This window comes from Micropterus salmoides, unplaced genomic scaffold (genome assembly GCF_014851395.1).
Source record: "Micropterus salmoides isolate LMB-PRFRI ecotype aquatic unplaced genomic scaffold, ASM1485139v1 Ms_hic_scaffold_6, whole genome shotgun sequence".
Taxonomy (NCBI): domain Eukaryota; kingdom Metazoa; phylum Chordata; class Actinopteri; order Centrarchiformes; family Centrarchidae; genus Micropterus; species Micropterus salmoides.
Genome location: NW_024044348.1, coordinates 1,753,819 through 1,777,869, shown reverse-complemented (window position 1 = coordinate 1,777,869; position 24,051 = coordinate 1,753,819). Strand labels below are relative to the sequence as shown.

The 24,051-nt window shown below is 43.1% G+C and overlaps 1 protein-coding gene across 4 annotated transcripts in view; it reads right to left on the bottom strand.

Annotated features, from left to right (window-relative positions):
* Positions 1-24,051, bottom strand: part of LOC119890328 (SH3 and multiple ankyrin repeat domains protein 2-like) — a 236,178-nt gene that overhangs the window by 37,169 nt on the left and 174,958 nt on the right. For all 4 annotated transcript variants that reach the window (XM_038701540.1, XM_038701541.1, XM_038701543.1 and 1 more), the window contains 2 exons: positions 20,856-20,938; positions 18,623-18,747 (listed from right to left, as the gene is read on the bottom strand). In XM_038701540.1, the coding sequence (XP_038557468.1) occupies positions 18,623-18,747; positions 20,856-20,938 (208 nt within the window). The remainder of the gene's footprint in view (positions 1-18,622; positions 18,748-20,855; positions 20,939-24,051) is intronic.

Sequence of the window (24,051 nt, the reverse complement as noted above, 5' to 3'; positions counted from 1 at the left end):
AACAGCATGTTGTTAACATTGTGAAACATCACAGTTTTGTTAAGGCAAACAAAAGTACTAAGGAAAAGATTGCGGTTTGGCTTAAAAGAACTACGATATGTACGTCAGTTAAGTTATGTAAGTTAAGTAACGTTACTTGTGTAACTTACGCAAGTAATGTTACTCAAACATTCAAGCTGGACTTTTAGTTTCACACGGTAAACAAACCACCAGTCTCCTGGTTGAAAGTCCGGCTTCCGGCCCTCCTTCCACCCCAACCAACTCCTTACTCTGACTTCTCTGTTAAATATCCTACACCTACTTTTAGCGTTCAAAAGTCACACCAAGGGGCTCCCCAGTGCGTCACAAACTGCCGCCAACGGGTCTTGGGAGTGAGAACAGCTTGAAAATGAAATGCCAGGCTAAATAACTGACAGAAACTTCCCAAAACTGAAAATGGGGGTCAACTACCTGACAACTCCAAACTTGTCTCAGAGATGGAACACAGATCTAAGAGACGGGTTGCGTTCCTCAGGGCCCGGCCCAGTGCTCAGACAGGTCACCAGGCCGCAGCCCGTCTCTCCGCCCTGATGTCCTCCACTTTACAAAAAACCTACACTTCCCTCTCTGTCTCCTGAGTCTCTGCGACGCTTTACTCTTAAAAGCTGCATTATCACTGTGTACACAGTAAGGCACAGCATGTTCCTGGTTGCTAAGCGACAGTCGCTGGAGGTGGGAGTGGTGCTGAGAATGTTATCAGTGTTTTGGGAGGGGGGGGGATCATACCATTCATCATTAAATTGGGGGTTTAATTTGATACTGAGCTCTCTTTGTCAATATACCGGTTCGCCGAAATGTCACCCCCTTTCCTTCTTCTCCCAGTGCAGCCATCTTAAAAGGTTCTAGTCTCCTGCCACGCCATCTGACAGTGGGCTGCGTTGTGGTTGTTTTAAAAATAAGAAGCAGTTCCCTGAGCACCGTGGGCTCAGGCATGCTGCTCTTTGTGCGCTGTACCTATAAATAAATTATTTATAGGAAACGACGCTTCCACTCTGTTATTTTAAAACTGAATGTCATGTGATTTTCCTGCGCGTCTCTGCCTGTGTGTGTTGCCTCGTAAGGGTTTGTGTGGACACAGCTGTATTCGTGAGAGATTTCTGATTTTCACTGAGAGGTATTGATCAGTGTTAAAGTGGGTAATGAGCAAATAGCTGAGGGGAACGGATGATGATGGAGGGGCTTTCTTTACTCTTTCCACATTTGAAGCCCAAGGCTGAAGTCAGCAGTGCAGCTCTCCATCTGCCTTCCTGGGGTTCCCACGCCAAAAATCAATACCCAATAACGGGCAAACATAAATTTGACCAGGCTTAGGCATGTACCGTGTCATGTCAGACAAAGGTCAGTCTGACAAAACATCAACAGGTAACACATGGACAAATTCAATCATCTAAAAATCAGAAAACACTATTACCATCTTATGTGGAAGATAATATATTCGCATAAAGGTAGTTGATGGAAACACTTACTGATTCACATTTTAGAAACAGGCAATCAGTGTTTACCCTACCAATGTTTTGAAATGGAAGGCCAGGCCTGCCCCCCCTGAAAGGATGACAAAAAATATATAATTAGGCTATATATATTTCAACAACCCACCAAAAAATGTGTGAGATGAAGCCGTCTTCACACACAGACAATTCGATTCTCGCTCGTAGCCTCAAAAGTTCAATTAATATAAACTTTAGTTGCGTTTCAGCGAGGGCGGAGCTTAGCGGCTCCTCGACAGACACACGCACAGATAGACATGACGTCAAATGGAAGAGTCGGAGGGCTAGCAAACCACATCGGCAGATGCCAGACGCCAGCTCAATGCAGATTTCGTGGCTGTGGGGGGGAGCCAGATATTCCATTTAAAATTAAGTGTCGCCCATGTGGGAGCAGCCTCCATCAGACCCACTTATACTGTGTGTTATCAAGTAATAGCCTGTTTAATAGGGGACAATTCACAATATTCATGAGCTGCAACAATGCACTGATTCTGAATTCTCCCCTAATAAATAGTATTATAGTATTTTAACATCCTAATGTTGCAACACATCTATTGGGAATTTCCCCCATAAATAATTGCACACACATTACTTATATATGCATATTGCATGATACATGAAATTCACTGATATTGATTCAACTATTAAGATTTTCTTATTGAACTGTCCACCACACGATTACACACTCTTTCTGATGACAAATGTGCGTCAACTTTAACACACAGAATTCAGATAAATTTAAATGGAAAACACGGAATATTTACACCTCCAGCTGACGGGAGCAGCGTTGTTTCTGGACACTTGTTATTTAACTAAAACTATATTCACTCCCCTCTCAGCTCTGTTTTTGTCTCCAACAAGTCGTGAGAACATCTGGCTCCTTAGCTGCTAAATTTTCCCCTTCTTCACCTTGTCTGTAGAGTAGTGTAGACCGGGTCTATCGGAGCTTTTCTGATAAAAACAAGTATGCTGCTGCTGGAAATGAGGTGGATGAGAGCAGTTAGACTAAACCAAAATGAGCCAGGGGATAATTCTCTGTGGGTTGGCCACAGCAAGCAATTATACATACTCACTGTATCCATTGTTCATGCAAAAATATTGATTAGTGCAGCTTTAAAACTTGCTCAGCAATTTAATGGAAACATACAATAACAATGAACTTGCACAGAGTTCTCAAATCAAGGAGGCTGAAAAGACATCAGCTGTGGGTGGATGACTGTCTGAATCAGTTTAAAGCCCACATGTGTAGAATTAGTATCTGATTATGTCATCTTTCAATTTATAAAGGGTTTTTGTTTATAGAAACGTGAGAGCTAAAGTCATGTAAATGGCACAGAAAGGGGTCAGACAGCTCAAATACGTCCCACTATTCCAGTATCAGCAGAAGCAGTTCTCAGATGGACTTGTTTTAGTCTTTGGTGACAAACGATGCGGCAGATGCAACCTGGAGTCTTTAGCAAAGCTGTACAGTGAGGAGGAATACACCGCTGCAGGTGACCCTACAGAATCACACACCTGGTCGGGAAAAGCATGTTAAAAACAAATGCAAATGTACAAATGCTGTGTAAACACACACACACACACACGAACACACACAAACAACAATGTATTTAAATTAAACACACAAAAAGACACAAAGGCCATCTGCCTAAGCTGCGCTGGGCTGAGGGAAGCTCTAAACACTTTCTTCTGTATTATCTTTCCTCTGTGTGATTTTAGTTTTTCTTTATCACCCCCACAGCATGATATTATGTTTACCTAGACACTACCTCTGGTGGCTTTTCACTGAAACTCTGAAAACAGGAAATGTAATTGCTGCAGGCCAAGTTCTTTCTATACAGTGCAAGGTCTCCAGGTGACTAGAAAACACTGACTAGCTCATAATGAAGCTTCTTTATCGTGCTGATTGAGAAGACAGAAGGTCCCTGTCAGCGGCGTGACCTCAAAGTGACCTTGAGTCAAACATCTGCTCATCTGTGAAGAGTCTTCCTGGAAAATGAAAAGTCTTTGTGGTACAACAATCAAGCAATATAAAAATTCAAATCGATAAAGTCATCACAGATGCTTGAACAATCCCCTTCCTCTGATCAAACAACATTGCCTGACGCTCTTAAATGATCTGCCCCTGCATCATATCACATCCCAAAATTCTCTTTCATCAGGAAATCAATAAAATGAATAAAAGGATCCTCATGTGACTTTGATGCGTCAGCATCCAAATATCTAACAATGTTCTACTAAAAAAACAACCTCACATATATCACCACAAACAAAAGTGCTCTACTCTGACTGCAAAGCCATTATTCTTAAACCTCATCATGTATTATTATGACCCTCGTCAAGGTTGTATTAGTTGCTCTGTGTTCTGCTATCCTGTCCTGTGTGTGTGTATGCACACAGGCTGGGAGCGGCCGGATGAGCGTCTGTTGCCAATTGGATCCTGAGGCTAAATAATTTCCTAAAACTGCTGGACACTGTAGTTTTGAGCAAACAATACTAAAATAGTAGTAAACAGTGCATTTGTTTGGGACCATTTTCAGCTGTAAATCTGGTGCTCTAGTGAGTATTTGGAGCAGCAGGACAGTGAATGTAGGATTGAGTCAAAATAAACTATAGCATGTGTGTTCACGTGGATGAAGGAACAAAAATCCAGAATATTGCAAGCCTTTTCCCTTAAGACACATTTTGTAATACATGAGTCCACTGCAGTTTTCCAGTCTAACAAGGACTGATTTGCAGACCAAGAAGGGAACAACACTTTCTTTTATGTTGAGCATCTTAGACATGGCTGTAACATCATTTTATTATATAAAAATGAACACTGATATGGCCAGGAATGAAAAAATGTAGTATACTCATGGGCACAGCAGTTGTTGTGTAATATAAACAATAAAGGATGCAAAGTAACTTGTTCATGTGGCAAGAGTAAAATCTCAGTTTGGGTTAAAATCAACAGGGGACCTAAAAGCAGCTCAGGGAAACTCTGTATTTCTTTAATACGCCAGCAGCCTGCCATGATTTGGCCTTCGAACCCTCTGGTCAGCCACGCTGCCACCCGCCAAACTGGCTACTCATCAAGCATAACTGGGTCAAGGGCAATAATGCCAGTAATCCAATCAGAAGCACAGAGACATGGTCTAAATGCTAGCACTAAACAAAGGCTTGCGTTTGCCGTTTGCGTTTCAACATGCAGATGCTGTCGTCTTTTTTCAGCAGGTATTCAGTTAATAATTACAAGTAAAAGAATCCTGTCCACACAAAAATAAAGGATGCAACCTGGAGTCCAAATCTAAAAATGAGGTCAGACAGCAACAAACCAGACGTGTCCCTGGTCTCAAACAGCAGCTTTTCTCTTCTATATTTAACTGCATTTTAAGGCTCTCTGCCTTCAGGGGACAGGCAATAAGTGGAAAGAGACTAAATTACATTTGAAAAAAGATACATTTTGGCAAATGTGTTCAATTCTGCTAGGAAAATAACTTTTGAAATATCCAACGAAGGTTAAAATCAAGGGCAGCTGGACTTGGTTGAAGATACTGGAAGACGTTTCGTCCCTCATCCAAAGGACTTCTTCAGTTCTGACTAACTGGCAGGGAAACTCAGCTATTTAACCTCAGTGGGGTCGTTGGCCCGGGTCATCGATACCGCTGGTTCGTTAGTGTTCCTGGTTGCTGTAATGACAGTCGTTAGGACTACCGGTGGCCAAGACTGAACGACCATCGTTGGTATCTTCACCTGAGGCCAATAGGTTACGTTTGTTGAGTTTCCTGGGAAGTGATGAAAGGACAGCATTGTAAGTGGGGGATAAGTGGTGGCGTAGACCCCCTCCCCTGTTCAATGACGGCTTCTCCACCCTGGTGTAGATGCTTCCTTGACACCTCTTTCAAACCATCCATCTTCTCTGTCTAAAATGTGCACCTGGTGGTCCTCAAACGAGTGTCCTCTGTCCTTCAGATGTAAGTAGACTGCAGAGTCTTGACCTGAGGAGTTGGCCCTTCTGTGTTGAGCCATGCGTTTGTGTCGTGGTTGTTTAGTCTCCCCAATATACAGGTCTGTGCATTCCTCACTGCATTGGACCGCATACACTAGATTGCTTTTTCTTGTGTTTGGGTGTGCGGTCTTTGGGGTGGACCAGTGGGTGGCTACTGTTCGATTCCCACTACCCACTGGAGCACAAGCTAGGGGTCATGAGAACACTGCACCACAGAGCAGAAAACATACCAACAAGCGCCCAAGCCAGAGAGAAGGAACAGAACCACCTGAAGGGGGCACTTACAGCCTGTGGATACCCTAAATGGACCTTTGTGAAAACAGCCACAAGATCCAAGAAGAACAAAACTACAGGGGAGGAAAAGAAGGTCAAACGCAACAACATTGTGATTCCATACGTGTCTGAAGTATCAGAGAAACTCAGGAGGATTTTCAACAAACACAACATCCCTGTGTTTTTTAAACCCAAGAACACACTAAGACAGATGCTGGTACAGCAACCAGGAACACTAACGAACCAGCGGTATTGATGACCCCGGGCAAACGACCCCACTGAGGTTAAATAGCTGAGTTTCCCTGCCAGTCAGTCAGAACTGAAGAAGTCCTTTGGATGAGGGACGAAACGTCTTCCAGTAGCTTCAACCAAGTCCAGTTGCCCTTGATTTTAACCTTCGTTGGAGAACTATGACCTGGATGACTGAGAATCTTCATAGACAACTTTTGAAATAGATTTTGAAGAGCAGAGATAACTTTTCCTGTTATTCAGATCACTTCAGACACCAGAATCAAGCACTGTAAGTTAGATTTGCATGCTTATAATTGTCATTACATTCATGACATTTTGAAGATTAAAGGTTCAGTGTGTAATATTTCTGAGGATTGACAGAAATGCAATATAAGATCCATAACTATGTTTTCAGTGGTGTATAAAGACCTCACATAATGAACTGTTGTGTTTTTATTACCTTAGAATGAGACATTTATATCTACATATAATATACCACTTCCATGGACGTCGTAGTATTGTGTCGTCATGCATACTGTATATAATAATAGCCGACAACGGACAAACAGCACGTCTCGTCACGACGGCGTTCTTCTTCTCCTTGTATAATTCCAGCAGTGTAGATGCCCGTCACTACATTAAATGCATCCGTAGAAGACGAAGAGGAAATAATAATAATAATCAGTCTCTGGGTAGTCTTCTGATTTATTAGAAGTAAGAAGAAAAGTGAAATTTGGACTAATGAACGAGCACACGTGTTATTTAGCAGGAGAGCCGACAGCCTGTGGATCTTTATACCATGAAGCCAGAGGAGTCGGGACAGATACAGAGAGATGACGGCAAAAAATCACGGACATAATCGGTGTGGATTTTCCCAGATGGAAGGCTTTGACGTGGGACAGATATTTTCAAAGCGGAGCTGAAGTTGTCTATTTTCTGCGGGATAGGTAATTAAGTTAGTCGGACTTTAGCGATGCGAATGAAAGCTGCAGTTTGATCGCTTTAGCTTGAAGCTGGTCAGAATCACAGAGAGAAGTGACGTGTTTCCCCAGTCAGTGGTGTAAAATGTGTGACACTAGTTGGATTCATTTCGTGTAGCCTTGTTGTTCTCCAGGCTGTGGTTTGGCTTTTCCGGTTACGTTAGCGAGACAATCAGCTGATCAGTAATTGGCAATAAAAGGTAATGTTAGCTTAGAGCATGGAAGCATCAGCCAGCTAAACTTTTACTGCTCTGGTAGAAAAAACATGTAGCTGGATTAACTTCATGTAGTGACTCTCTTTCTCCAGCGCTCTGCATGAGACAATCAGCTGATCACTAATTGGCAATAAAATGTAGCTTCCAGCATGAAAGCTCAGATCAGCCAGCTAAACTTTTACTGCCCTGGTGGAAAACATGTATTTATTTTACTGCTAATAGTGACACATAACATGACCGTGTGCCTGTCAAGTGACCAATAATGAATACTTTACGATTTTCCTTTTGGGTGGGGGGGGGGTAATGAATAAGTAACAATAATATTCACAATAGCATGTGCTTTTACTGAATAATCAAGTAAATTTAATTTCTTAAAACATCCATGAAACAAAACCTGATTTCCTGATTGACTGGCTACTCTCTGCTATGTCCCAGTGAACCTTTTTTGTCCTGTCTCAGGTACCGTAGCTATGCAACTCGCTTGCATAGGGGAGGGGGTGCAATTTGCAACTCTCACCGCTAGATGCCACTAAAACTTACACACTGAACCTTTAAGATTTTCCTGTGCAACAACTCCTAATACGCTGAATGTAATCTCAGGGTTTTTTAAGATCAGGTTTTTCATCATATATGCGTCTGAAGTTATCCGGGAGATGTTTTGCATTAAGGGACAGAGTCAGTGAACTGCCTGCTGCACGGCGGGGAGACAGCCCTCCTTTTACTTTAAGAGCATTTGGAGAAAGAAATGGTGAGGACTGCTTGTGCTAGTTCACTGCACAACTGACAGTTGTGTGCTGTGCTGCAGCCCTCAGAGAGATGCAGAGAGGCAGAGATCTGACAGAAGGACAAGTGCACACACACACACACACACACCCGGGGGCACAGGGAGGCAGATGCATTTGCATGTTACACTGGTCACACATCCTTCTCTTGGCCAAAGTTGTGTGTTATATAAGAGCGTAAGTACTTTACTCCATCTACCTACATCGCACACACATTCAAAACACACACACATTCAGGATGGTAACTTTTTATGCATGTTATCTCCTGTGAGCAATACTGTAATGAACTCACAACATAACACGTCTGTCTCTCAGACATGCACAATAACAACCACTCTCTTCTGTAAAGATACACTTTGTTACTGCACCCAATAGCTCCCCTAAGTGCTAAAATTTCCTCCTGCTTATTGTAGATAGATTGGAACTCAACACTGTTCACAACTGAGTTCAAACATCAACAGTGAGCTGGGAGGAGATCAAAGATTACTTTTAGCTTTGGGAGAGGAGTTAGCGTCCATACCTCTGTAGGAGTTTATGGAACGGTCAGTGATCGAGCCAGACGGATGCAGTACATCGACACGGCCAATATTTAGGGTTGGGACAGTCCGCTTCATTTTGGATCTGGTTTCAGTTGGATCAGATATCCAGAACCGCTAAGTTCCGACATCAACAAGTCTCTTACGGATTTTTTTGTACATCTTTGCTCTTTTTGTTAGCAGAGAACATTGTGCTAAACATTTTTAGCACTGACTTTTACTTTCGCAGGTTTAATTGTCAAACCTCACTGGCGCCACATTATGTGAGCTGTAAATAATCCTTGTCCTAAGTACAGTTAACCGAATATCTTTGAGTTTTATGCTATTGGTCAGACAAATAACAACATGAAGTTATAACCACGGGCTCTTTGACACTAATCAACATTTGTGATGATTTTTCTGATGTTTCAAAGATCTAGAAATGAACGGACAAGTTATTCAAAAATGCAATAATTATTTACAGTGCTACACAGATTTCATTTTTAATATCAAATATCCTAATCAGTAAATATGTCATTTTTAAAAATTTTAATCCTTTATAACCAAATTTGTTATGTGTTTAATAGGGAAGCACCAAAAAGAAATTTCTTGGCCGAAGCCGAAACTGAATATAATGAAAAACTTTCCCGAATACCGAACAAGGTATTTCACATTTTTTTTGCCAATATTTTTTTTTAGCGTTGCATAAATTAAATAGTAAAATGTGCTTTTTCCTCAGTGTTTCCTGCAGGATTTGCAGAGACTATGGTGTGGGGGGGGTCTGGGGCCCGAGAGGGTCCGGTAAAGTAAATTACGTGAGTCCGTTTACTTTTAATGGACACATGTAATAAGTTTTATACTTTCTGTTAATATAATCCAATTAATCTTATTTCCATCCTGTACAGACACCTTATTTTGAAAACCGACGAGAAACACTCAAAGCGGTTCTTTTCTAAGAAGTCAGCCACAGATGGAGTGGATGTGCTGGGAGATGATTCAGCAGAACAGCGTCTGCAAACGGCTATTTTTGCGTCTTTCTCGACACTTTAAAATGCTTCCACACTGCTGACATGTCAACATAATTGGTCAGTAAAATTAATTTAGTCTTTTGACTTGTTATGCCGAACACTGAAAGCGCTTTTTTTGCTAATTTCGGGCAATTAATTTCGGTTGCCGAACATTCGATGCATCCTTAGTGTTTAGCAGTATGTTAAAAAGTTAATTTTGGCTGATATACATTTGATTCTTTTAAATTCTCTATGTCAATGTTGTTGCCTCAAAAATCCAATCTCAGTCAGGCTCTAATCAATCACCGCTGTGGCCCGTTGTGAACTCCACTGGTTTAGTATTTTGGTGAAAGTTTAAAAAGCTTTTTTCTCACATTCACAAACAAAGATAAGGAAATATTCAAGCTGTGTAATGGATCTAACCTTTTCCAGAGGTAATTTTGATTTTGATATTTGAAGTTATTGAGGGTTTGGGGAGAAAAGCGTGAAAACTCCTGGTGAGAGTGAATCCCTGAGACAGTTCCATGTTGGAGGTGGTCTGACCAGGAAAATTGAATTTCCACCTGTGTTTACTGGCTCCTTCTGTGAGAAGAGACACACACTTGTTGTCACATCGATTTGGGGCGTTATTTCTTTATTCTTTTTCTCAGAGGTTTTCCAACTTGTTCTCCTGCTTCTTAAAAACAAAATGGCCTTTGTCATCTGCACTTGGAAAAACAGGAGACTGCTTGCAAAATATCTACACACTTCTCATCAGATATAATAAAAGAACTTGCTAAAGAGTCAGAAATGCAACAACCATCAAAATTATTTCTAAGACTAGAAGAAGAAGTAAGCCTCTTCCACTCCATCTGTCAAAAATCTTTCATTCTGCTCTCACATATCATTTACTGAGGTGGCATGCAGAAACTTTACGGTATTTACAATATAAATAATTGAAATCTGACAAAAAATAAATAGGTTTGGGTAGTTTAAACAGTAAATAAACTTGTGTCAGTTTAAATTAAACAAGAGTACAGCCAAGATGCATCTCAGGAATTATCATCAATAATGTCCTGAACACTGAAAGCAATACGAAGGCAGTGCAACTTGCACAGATACACTGGGTAATGTGAACCAGGAAGGCAGAGAAAAGGAGCCACCGTGTCGGTTTAATCAGCAGCTATGAGACGATCCCAAAGGACACCACACAATTATGAGGACCGACCACCTACTGTGGCCATGAGGCAAAACTCTGGCTGTGTGCTCTGCTACAGCACACACTTCACTGGCCAAGAGGATAAACGATGGGCATATACTCCGTCTGTCAGCAGAGAGGAATCACTTCATATCATCAAAAACACCCCTGACCTTGTAGCTTTCTGACTTTTGGCCTTTTAAGTGTCGCAAACAGGTGACAACTATATCAGTAACAATCAGTCATTTTCCTCCTTACTGTGCTTACTTAAAGTCAACAAGCGCAGACTGCTGAAGCATAGCTGTTATTGATGGGGACAACGACAAGCTCCTACTTTAACATACTTAGACAAATGAATGCATGCGTGCATCCTCATGCCAAGCTGTAAGAGGCAATAAAAGATTGATGCCTAGCCAAGCCCTAAATCATGCATGCAAATGGATATGTTCTGCTGATGTACAGTAGAGGGGAAACAGGGCGCATGTGCACTCTTGCGGACGTAAAAACAGATGTTTAAACACACACACACACACACACACACACACACACACACACACACCTCTCTACCAGAACTCAAAACTATGACCAGGCACTTTGAAATATATGACAGGATGATAAAATATTCCGCCGGTGCTGAATCCAAATCTTTTGTGATAATCAATGGCTTCTTTCCAGTTCTGTCTGCCTCTTTGTTTCTGTCATTCAACCCATGATCTGAAAACCAATCAGCATCCACCATCAAGGACGACCCACAAAATAAAATGCGCTTTGAAGGAGAAAAGAAAGGAGGCTTCAAGAGGGACTCGGAGCAACGATGTGCAGGGAAGTCCATTAGCCAAACATGTAATGTATAAATTCTCCTCATTTATGTGTGACAGACGTGTCAGGGAAATATAGAGACACCTCTGCATTGGAAATGTGGTTTAGCAGCTGAATACAGCAGGTCATCTGGTGGGATGGTAAAGGGATTACATACTAGAGCCAACAGGCTGCCATGGTTACCACAAGACAGAATAAACAACTGCACCAAACAATACACATTTAGTTGTTATTTTGTGATATTTCCTCTTACTTTTGAATTCATCTTTGGTTTGGTGGATTGGTAACAGAGGAGTGGGACACAGATAGCCTAGGCTTGTTTTTTTTATTATTATAGCAGCAACTGTTTGAATACTTGTAACATGACTGTATTTAGTCCGCTTATAGCTGCTGTTTGGTTCATTCAGAAATATTTATCAGATTTTACTTGTCTAAATGTGCTGTTTTCATTCAGTCACAGTCTCTGTGATGTAAAACGTACATAAGGCCAGAGCCCTCTAGGACTCTCAAATTTGCAACTGACAATCAAACCACCATTTGCATATAGTTTTTCCTCAAACTTCTTTTGAGAAATGAGCCCCAGATCCATGAGCCTTCTAATTTGCTAAGTGCACAGCTGCAGTAATGAAACAGTCCAGCCAATGGCATCTTCAACATGCTCACTTTTTCATTTTGAAGCTGGGGCAACATTATGACCATGATCAAAAATTCAAGTCAATGGATCAACATAAAACTACACACCAAAAAAAAACAATGCTCATAATGTTTCCAATAAAATATAACTCAACATCAGCAAACTTCACATTTGTGCAACTGTTTACAAAGCTCTATTTCCGGGTGGCCAAGACTCAACCTGATTCGGTTATTTGCGCATAACTGACATTCTGTAAGACTCTTTAACATACTCGAACAGGTGGCCTTAAGTTACAGTAATGTGGCCACATATACACGCCTTGAGAAAAACAACACCTCCATCAGAATGCTGTTTGTGGATTACAGCTCAGCGTTCTCCTCATGAAGCTGAGCTTCTATGTTGTTGGACTTCCTCACAAACAGACCCCAGTCAGTTCGGATTGGCGGACTCACCTCCTCCACTCTAGTGCTCAACACCGGAGCCCCCCAGGGCTGTGCGCTCAGCCCCCTCCTGTTCACGCTGTACGCCCAGGACTGCATCCCCCGACATGGAGAGAACTCTGCTGTGAAGTTTGCGGACGACACCGCCATCATCGGCAGGATTTCAAACAACGATGAGACTTCATATCGGGAGGAAATTCGTAATCTTGCAGAGTGGTGCTCAGAGAACAACCTGCTGCTCAACATCAGCAAAACCAAGGAGCTGATCGTTGATTTCAGGCAAAAGGAGATAAAGACACACACTCCTGTCTACATCAGTGGAGCTGAGGTGGAGCAGGTCAACAGTTTCAGGTTCCTGGGAATCAGCATCAAAGAGAACTGGGCATGGCCGTCTCACGCGCTGGTGAAGAAAGCTCAGAAACGAGGAAGCTTAAGAAGTTCTTGTCAGCTTTTACAGAGGAGCAATAGAAAGCATCCAGACTGGAAACATCACCAACATGGGATGTGCACGGCCCAGGACCAGAGGGCTCTGCAGCGGGGGATTAAACTGCTCAGAAGATCCTTGGTACCCATCTCCCGAGCATCAGTGATATCGGTGAGGTGCCTGCAGAGCCCGAAGGATCCTAAAGGACAGAACCCACCCACCCACAGCCTGTTCACCCTGCTGCATGCTGGGAAGAGATCTAGAAGTTTCTGCTGCCGCACCCCCCAAGCTATCAGACTCCTCAACTAATTCATCCTCAGCTCTGATCCATTGATTAAAGTTTACTTCTGTTTACCATTTTTTATAATTGATTCTGTATTAATGTAAATTGTCTGCTATGTAGCAGAAGGGAGTTACAAACTCTATTTCACTCTATAACTCGTTATATTGTGAAAATAAACCTACCAACTATTCATTTAGTTACTGAACTGTCTTATGTAATTAAAACTTGTGGATGTTTCTTTTAGTACTTTGTCCCAATGCTGCTTCTCTGTGCCTTATTATTTAATATTGATATAGTTTATCTTACTTTGAGTTTACAGAAAGCTCTTTGTGCAATCCTGCAACTTTACACTTCTCCAGCTCGTTTTAAAAAAAATTCTTCTGAATTTATTACATGTGTAAACAAAACAGATCTACAGACAAAACACAGCAGCCAGTGCAACAGTAGGTTACATCACATAACCTCAAAAACTAAATGATAAAAGTTACAACTGATAACAGAACGATCCATTTGGATCCAGTGACAGGTGAGACAGCTGTGCAGTGTGCTGTAAGTAACTGGCGCCATATTAAAATCAGGCTGGATTGGGACAGGATGTGCTATTTGGCAAATATTTGTTGTGTCAATATATCTGTCTTTAATAATGTAAAAAAAAAAAAAAAAAAAAAGTTTCTGTGTGTGTGTGTGTGTGTGTGTGGGGGGGGGGGGTGAATGCTGCTGTTTCAGGTGGAATTGCACCTCTGGGATAAATAAAACCACAGCAGCGATGCTTTAAGGTCGCTGCATAACTCCAAATGGATCTCTGAACAGATATTTTGATTGAAACTGCAGTATTGAGGTCGAAATACAAACCACAGCGATCAGAATCAGTCAGTGCGATGATATTCTGCTCACACTCAGTAGAGAATAAGAGCTGTGGATGGCCAACTGCAGTAGCTGGAGGCTGTGCAGCTGTGAATGTGTCAAACATTTTCAAGCTCTTCAATGCATTTTGTAAACATGTTCGTTCTGCGATACATCTGCAGACGGAAGCAGATTGATGAGATGATTAAAGGGGTCAACAGAAATTTGAGATAAAACAAATTAGAGATAAGGAGTGAGCGAGCTGTAACCATACTGAGGGAGAGCTGCAGACACAGATACAGTTTGCTCTCCTCATTTGATGCTCCATTTAGCATAAACACAAAATAAACCCATCCCCAGTGCCGAGCTGCTTACAGACACACAGTCGTTATGTTGTCACGTAAGAACAGGGAAAAAAGCTAGCAAGCTTAAAATAGACAATGTGCTTTGCCTCTGACTGTTTTTTCCCTCAGCAGCTGTGATATGATTTGTAATACGCGAGGGCACAACAGTGACTGAAATCCCTACAATAGTACACAGCACATGACATTTCTTCCAAAACTTGAGAAATGCATAATGCTTCTGGAATGTGAGAAGCTCTGCTCACATTAGCAAAATACACACCGGCACTGAAGATTATTTCAAGTAATTTAGATAAAAACTATTCTATGGAGGCCATTGGAAGATAACCCCAAGAGATCAAATATTGCAACAGCTGACACAACACAGTGTCATTTTCAATTAGTGCTAGGGAGGCACCGAAAACAACCGAATATAATGAAAGAAATTTCCCATACAGAACAAGTACATTCACATGTTTTCCATTTATCTTGCCTTTTTTTTTACCGTTGCATAAATGAAATAGTCAGAATGAGCTTTTTCCTCAGTGTTTCCCACAGGACGTGGAGAGACTATGGTGGGGGGGGTCCGGGGCCCGAGAGGTTCTGGTAAAGTAAATTACGTGAGTCTGTTTACTTTTAATGGACACATATGTTTTATACTTTCTGTGAATATAACCCAATTAATCTTATTTCCATCCTGTACAGACGCCTTATTTTGAAAACCGGACGTCGTCACATGTGTTTCCTCCTCGCACTAAATCCATCCAGTCCGACCCGGTTTGATAAATAATGTTGTACGTGGTTCTCGTACGGCGTAACATGAAGACTTCACAGCCTCTCTTCAGGTAGGACTCTCATACTGCAACACTGAACTTCTCCAACCTGCAGTTCCCTTTCCCCACAAGCCGGGTTGTAACACCTGCAACGTGTGCACTCCAAATGTAGGCGTGGCTAGCTTAATGTCACTCACAGACGAGTGACAGCGGTTCTTTTCCAAGAAGTCAGCCACAGATGGAGCGGATGTGCTGGGAGACAAGTCAGCAGAACAGCGTCTGCAAACGGCTCGGACACTTTAAAAAGCTTCCGCACTGCCGACATGGCAACGTAATTGTTCGACCGAAAGTGCTTTTTTTGTAATTTTCGACCGATTAATTTCGATGCCTGAACATTCGGTACATCCCTAATTTGTGAAAGCTGACATTTTGAGAGGGAATGAACATTACTAACAAACAAAATGATCTCAAAAGCAAAACCTACAATACAAGATTGTCCAGTTTGATCTAAAGAAATTAGAATTTGTTTTTCCACACTTTTTAAAGTTACGCTACCCCAGTTATGGTGCGGGATAAAGCGTGGCAAGTAAGCTAACAGCAGCTTCACAAAGTTGTAAATTATATAGTGTTTCATCACATACTTGACTGTAATTAACCTCTGCTAAGTCATTAGACTCACAACAGCCAAGCAGTATTGCTCCTCCTCTGCTGCATGTATTATTTTACCAGGCAGTTTTAATAAGAGGATATATTTCCTGAATGAGAGGTCAATCCCATTCCCTCTTTCAAACTGGCTGACAGTGGAGAGCCAGACAATCTGATTTAACTGTGACCGGAAGTCTCGTCCCGTTCCTCACAAAAGAACAGAAGGCAAAGTCCAGTCTGACTGCAGTGTGACACAAAGTACTCACGAGGGCAACAACGGACAACAGACAGTCAAAGGCTCAAGGCCAGGATGTTATCTTCCCCCCGTCTACGTCATTGAGTGCTAATACTAGAAGATGTGTGGCCGCTACAACGGTCCCTACTATATACGTTAGACTAATCAGATGTAACCATACATTTAAAGTCCTCACGAGCTTTACTAAAATTTACAAGCTTCTCTGAAGTAAAAAGACTGTATAGCGCGTATAGCCTCTTCAGATTCGGGTGGGGATGGTAAACAACTTTTACTGATCCCGATCCTGTTCTGCATCATGCACCGGGATAGTTATTGGCTCATGCTATGGACAGCTCCTGGTGCTGAAATGAAGTCTAATAAACTACACAAGCGAATTAACGGAAGCAAAATAAGACCGTGTTATTTTATGAAAAATACCGAATTCAAACACAAATCCAATTCATCAGTAATGTTGAACCAAAACAGATTTCCTGCACACAAATGAAGATATTACTTTCTAACAGACGCAGCAGTCTGGCATTGGCAAATACTGGCAGGATAAACACAGCTTTCTCCTTTAAAACTCCTGTTCTGAGTATCCACCATTCTACTGCACAGTTCTTGAGAATGATGAGATGATGTCTTTTATTTGGTGTAACAGTGTTGGCTCTGACTGTAGCTTCATAGCTTCATGAGAGAAAAACTTAACCAGCACAAACACACTGTGTGGGTAAAAGTACTGGGACACCTAAATATTCTAAATCCATATGCATAAATACGGTGTTGGTCACCCCTTTGCAGCTATTACAGGTTACACTCTTCCGGGAAGGCTTTGTCTGTGGGAATGTTTGCCCGTTCATCCAGTAATAAAGATTTGTGAGGTCAGACACTGATGATCAGAAAGTTCCTATCTTAAGTCTTAAGTTAAGATAGGATTTTTCTCAATTTGGTATTATAGAAGCAAATCCTAACTAACTTCAGGAATCCTATCTTATCTTACTTCATCTCATCTTATTAGGTTATGAAATCCTAAATACTCAATCCAATATCGGTTATCAACTTTTATGCCTGTTACCTAGCAACTGATGCCACTTTTCTCATCTCGCCGAGCTAAACGGCTTTTAATCGCTGTTTTTTGGTCATTTTTTAAATGAAACATGCACTGAAAATGGAGCAGAAACATCAACTATCACTGGACTTCAAGTCAGATGACTTAGAGGTGTTGGTGACCTTGAGAACGCCAAATTCACGTAACGCTTATTTTGGGAGATTAAAGAGAGAGAGTAGGCTAAAATAGCGGACACAGTCACCGCCGCATAGGCTATCTGGCAGCCAGCGGAGCGCTGATGCTGTCAAAAAGAAAATAAGTCCATTCACAGTGATACGAAGAGAAAGGCAACTATTGTGTCCAAAGAGCAGAGGAAACCGGCGGTGGCTCCTCCTGCGCTGCCTCACTGACCCCGGCAGAAACCAGTCTTCTCGGGAAAGTTAATAATGAAGGTTAAAAATTTTTTTTTAAATAAATAAAGGCTGCGGGCTAACGTCATCATGTTTTCATTTAGGTAGCTGGTTTATGTAGTCAGTTGGTCATGTTAAGGTAGTACGTGCAGACCAGGAATGAGAAGCCTCAAGAGTCACTCTGGACACTATTCATCCATGACAATGTCTACAGTTTGCAGACTTTTTTTCCCATCCACAAGTCACCGTCCCAATCAGAAGTGGCAGGAGTCAGCTGTTGCTTTAATTGCATGCAAACTGGTGATTTCACAGTAAAGGGCTGCCAAAACTGTTTCAATCATAGGAGCGGTCTTGTTCAAATCCACTGGAGTATTATCACAATCTTGTTATCAGGTTTGATGTAGATCTCCTGAACCTTGCACATACAGCACACACGTTGCTTTGATTCAAACCCAGTTCCAAGTGAAGACACCTCCGACATGTACATAATAATGGTAATATTAATTGAATCCTGCGTCCTTTGCAGTCTGCTCATTGCACTATTGTCTAAATCTGTCTCTACTGTTTTTGTTTGTGTGTATATGTGTTCTCTATACTGTAGCCTGTGTCTGATTTTATTATTGTATAAGTAAGCACGTCGTGAGCAATGGGCAATCACGAGTCAAATTCCAAGTATGTGTACACATACTTGGCGATAAAAGCGGATTCTGATTCTGAAATATTTGTAGAAGAAGGAACGTGCCAAGGTAGGTACTGCTCCTGTCCATTTTATGTTACAGCTGACAGCATTGTCCAGAAAGACATTGATTCAACTTCAGAATAAGCTGCACTGCAAACACTGCAAGGAACCAGAAGTGCAACAACAGTAAGCCAACATGTTTCACCAGTGTTAATAAGCACAAGCCTTTTTGCTGGAGTAAATAAAATCTTCATCATTTGCCTGACCATGCTCATTGCTGGACCAGGTTCTGCAACCTAACTGCATATGCAGGCACCACGAAAATAGATTTGGAAATGAAGCAGCTCTTACCTCGATGAGGAAGTCCCCCGTCCTGAGCCCCGCCTGCCATGCCACTCCTCCCTCATCCACAGACTCCAGGTACTGCAGAGCGGGGAAGGCAGGTGTGGGAGTAAACTCCTCAATGGGCGTATCGGCTGCACAGCAAGAAAGGACAGAGGTGGAAAGGATTATAGAGAAAGCAAAATACAAGACACACTAATGCACACAAAACATGAGATATTGTCAGAGGAGAATGAAACAATGACATGACAGTTCAGACCTTATCAAGCCCAGGTGTAATTAATAAGATTACTTAGGGCTGCATTCCATTTACACCTAAATGCAGCTAATGTTATTAGTAACAGCTGCTTTTCCAACTATAAAAAGTCAAAATGTCTGCTGTGAAAAAGGCCTACTGATATCAGAGTGTCAATTAACAAGACTCATTGCTCGGGTGTGTTTACTTTGGCTTAGGTAAACAAGCATGTTCCTTCAAACAACAAAAGAAATATTATGTCCAGTAAGGGACTGTTGTCTCACACACCATTAAAGAGTCATTTGTGTTTTGGTAACGAAACTAAAACTATACACTTTTTAGAGATCTCACTTTGGGGCAACGCGTTCATCTACAAAACTCCTTTTCTTTGCAGCCAAACTTCCCAAATTCATCTGTTTGATGCTGTCTCAACACGAAGCGGGCTAAATAAAATTCAGTCTAAAATGATGATTTCTCTGATCAAAGACAAAGCATTTCAATGCTAACTGTCCACCTAAAGTATCACAGCTCAACAGCCAGCTCTGCTGTTTACAAAGATCAGATGACAGGTGATATGCACATGCACCAAAACTCAATTTTATTAGTGATCTTTATAACGTTGTAGTTGAATTTAAATTCTTAAGTTTTTACAGTTTACCATCGCGCCTGTACTGTACAATCGCTCCATTCTCCCCACACATGGTTCCAGCCCACCCCCCCATCCCCCCATCCCCCCCTGCTTGCTTTCGGGGAGGTTAAAAAAATATTGCGGCTGGGAGAAACCAGTGGTGACAAGTGACACTTCCTATAACTCATCCTCCTACTGGAAGACAGTCCGCGAGCACGTAAGAGGGTTACGTGAGGGTATTTACACGGTTGTGATGACGATGTTTCTTTAGGTGTCTGCCTGTGCCGATGACAGAGATGTAGCCGGAGAAGGAGAAGGGGACAGAGATATGGACGGAGAGCAAAAAAACGGCAGAAATGCAGAGAGCAAAAGAGGATGTAAGCTTATGTGACAGCTCGAGCATGAGTGCGCGTTTGCGTGCTCGTGTGTGTGTTCACCCCCCGTGCAGGATAAGCTCGGCTGGGTCAGTTCCCCGGGGTGATAGCAGAGTGTGTCAGAATGACGAGAACATTCCTCTTGTTTTTCAAGCCAAATCCTCTTTCCTCTCCCTCCATGTCAGTCCCTCTCTCTCTCTCCATATGTGTCTTCAAAATTGGAAACATACTAAATTTACCTCCCGACAGTAACCATGGCGTAGACCAATTGAACGCCACCGCACAGTTGTGGAATGCAACGTGGATTATGACATGGTGAGAATCGTCATAGAAACCGATGCAGCAGCTCAAACTGGCTATTTTTAGAGCCAATCTCACGGCCTGGTAAAAAATCAAACCTGGATAGGCCACTCATATCACAACAACTCTGGATGTGGTGGGAGGTAAATGATGGTGGGCGCTACGCAACAAATATAAAGTAAAAGCGAGGGGAAAAAGGGATTTCTTCATGCCTTTCCTTGATTAAGCAGTGAAGTCACATTACAGATGTTGATTACAGCCCAGAGAGGAGGGTAAACCCTTTTACAAACATCATAATAAAAATGTGGGCAAGTTTGGGTGAGTTTACTGTCAATTGCATCCCTGACAACACCACCCTCACAATGTATCTGACACTCCTGCTGTGTGTGCGCATTATGTGCAAGTGGCTTCAGTGGCGGTCACAATAAAGTTTCTAATGTATTTTTAATAGCAGAACTTATCTGCATGTTGCATGTGCGTGATTTTGGGAGGGGGTCTACAGGACCACTCCGTGCATTCTCTCACATACAAGCCCCTAAGACTGATCCAAGATGAGCCAAACTGCACAAACCCCAGATGAAATTGCACAATAGTAGGCTACATTTTGAAAAACAAAATCTTGGTGGTGTAAGTGCAGTTTTAGGAGAATGGCAGAAAGAGAGTAATAGTACACTAGAAGAACAAAAAGTCAGTAAATGTTCCTACCTTTGGCCCCTCGCAGGACGAAGCCAAACCCCTCATTCTCCTTTTTCTGGAGCACCACCGTCTTCTCGTCCACCACGCAGTCACTGTGGAGGAGATGCCGAGCAGAGCGCCCGTTAGCACAGCCCATCATCCGCAGCATGGCCACGGACGCCCTGCCCGAGTGGAGGTTCATGCTGCTGGAGGAGAGCTAGTCCGGCCAGGGCAGGGCAGGGCAACCCCGTCCCCACCCCACCACCGCCTCCTCCTCCTCCTCCTCCTCCTCCTCTCGCCGGACTCTCTCTCTATCAGACGGTATGACAGCGGCCCCGGCAGCCCGGCGACAGCATCTCCAGAAAAGAGTCGACCCCCCCCAAAAAAACAAAAAACACAAGAGAGACGACGACGAAAGAGACGCGCCCCCCTGCCCTGCCCTCCCCTCCCCTCCCAGCTACCGCCTTGCCGCCGCCGCCGCAGCGGCAGCCTGTCGGCCGCCTCTCCTGTGCGGAGACGCGGAGGTGGCCGCGCCGTTACCCCCGCCTCTGCCGCTGCTGCTGCGGAGGCTCCGGCCGGCGGTGTGGGAGTGCTGCGCCGTCGAGGAGAGGCGACATCTGGCTGGTGGTGATAGCTGCTAATGGCTCATGATGAGGCGGGGAGGAAGGCTGAAGCTCGCCGGGCTTGGGGGTGGAGGGAGAGAGAGCGAGCGAGCGAGAGGAGGGAGCAGCAAAGTCTCGGTGTGGATGGATGTCTAGGTGTGCGGTGCTCTGCATTGTGCAATCACAACTACAGAAATGACTGGCTGGTAGGGAGGGTGTGTTTGTGCGTGTGTGTCTGTGTGTGAGATGGCAGAGTGGGTGTGTGACCAGCAGTGGAACAGAAGCTGCTGATGGCGGGAGGTCTGCCTTAATTACTAACTGATCAGTTAATTGATGGATTGATAATCCCACTGATGTTTGTGGGATGCGCCTGTCATCTGCCAGATCGATTCACTTGCATTTCTGTTGTTCTTTTAATGATGCAGGCTAGGGGTGTGTTACAATATTTGGCCAGGGGAAAGGCTAAAATAGAAGGTAAAAGAAACTTCAATTATCGCACATATTGAAGACAACACTGTCAACAGGAAGAACCTATTACTGTAACTTTCTAATCTGGCTAAATAAAACTAGGCTAACTAGAGGTAGATTGCCTTTGCGTGACCTGGGGCAAACATTATAATAATCAAATGACCAAAAACCAGCTGACTCGCAAGGAATAAGTGTGGGTACCACAAATTCAACAAGAACAACATGAACAGAAATATCTAGAGACAGCCAACAACTTAGATTTATTTAATGCTGGTAGGTTGATACTCTGCTGAAGTCCTCCACATTTCTGTCCTAAAAACAAAAGTGACATCTCTGCAGTCAGCCTGCAACTGCAGCTAAAAATGCATATTTTACAAAATGCATGACATTATGTCTCCCACACAGTGGCAGCAGCTCCGGTTGCAGTTTCTGACCTACACTGTTGTCGATGCAGTCGTGCATATAAGGAATCCAAAATGAGAGGCACTTCTTGAAGCTGTCTAATCTGACATCTTCCTCTTAGCTCAGAATGTGTTAACCTGGACCAGTTTTTTCCCCACTGGTCTTCATTTTCTGGAATATGCATAAAATGGTATGATCCATCTCTCATTTCCTGCAGTAACCACGGCCGGGCCTGGTGCGGCGAGACTGATCAGCGTCATCTAGGTTGTGAAGCAGAGCTGAGCGGGGAACCAGCTGGTTTAAGGTGCAACTTAAAGGCCAAGTTTGCTCCTCCAGCCTGAGGTGTTTGCTGTAAGGCTGCATCATTCAGCTTATATTAAGTGCAAGGATTACACTGAATAGACACGTGGGATGAGAGAGAGAGGAGAGAATAAAGAAGGAGAGAGAGGTGCGACTGCCATCCTAGCAACAGTTCCCTTAGCAACACAATCTGTCTAGAGAGGAAGAAGGCCTGCACTGCTGACACACTGAAGGTTATCTCCCAGCATTCCCTCACACACACACACACACTCGCACACACCCTCTGGCCCATATGGGGCAGCCACTGGTAATCACCCAAATCTGACATAGTGGCAGTTTCAATAGGTCAGCGCACTGCAGCGTGCAAAAGAGGGTCTGACAGTTTATCAAAGGTGTAATCTTGTTCAACAAGTGATTTGGGGGGGGGGGGGGGGGGGGGGGGCTGCTTTATCAAAATAAAGTGGAGCATGCAGGATGTGGGACATGCTGTTCGACAGGCTGTATGGGATGAAGTGCAAGCTTACCCCAGGGAGCTGCCTCAATCTGGGCTCCGCCGTGGGAGGCTGTGTATTTATAGTCTGGAGGAGAGGTTCTGTATGCAAAGCAATGGCCGTTTGTTTGTCAGACATTCATCTCCTGCTGTCCACGCAAAACTTTTTATTGGAGTTTGGAGGTCTGGCTCAGGGGCGGTTAGACAGTCATGGAGCTCTTACATTGACTGATGGCCGGTGGAGAATGTAATGCACAGTAAACGATCAGTCATTGCGCACAAGGGCTTCTAACTTCTCAATGGCGTGCTCTGGATGCGGCAGAGTACTCTCAGTCACCAGCTCATTCCTCCACATGCATTCAGGCCATGTGACTCCACAACGACTCCTCAGGCACCAGCATCATCAGCATTTTATCTTAAGACAGCAGAGAGCTGATGCGTGAAGTACAAAAATCCACATCTGGCTTTCCTCCCTTTCCATTTCACCCCACTGCAGCCTCAGTCAGCAAAGAGGGATTGTCTGTTCACAAGTCAGATTTGAAGAGTAATGGAAAAAAAGAGCGCTCCTGCAGACTATCTCAAGCTTTTAGTCTTACAGCGTCATCCGGACATGAAGCGTTGAAGAGTCAGCAACAAACACGTGGTAACAATTGTATTAACAAGAAAACTGTCTTGTTCTAATGAGCTCCTTTTCCCTTTTAGAGATATTTTCATGCGTTTGCCTCCAAACATCTTGGAATGGAAATGAGCTCTCTCTAGATCCACAGCTACATCAAATCAAATAAAAGACATGTTAACAGACATTAAACTGTATTTTAAGAATAATAAGTTATATTGTGGGGGTGCAGGTTTGCTTTGCGCTGCCACACTGTCGTCAGGACACCTTGAGGTGCAGCACAGTAGGTTTGCTGGTTCTCAGTTCAGTTTTAATTTACTTGAGCACACAATGAACCATCAGTAAGAC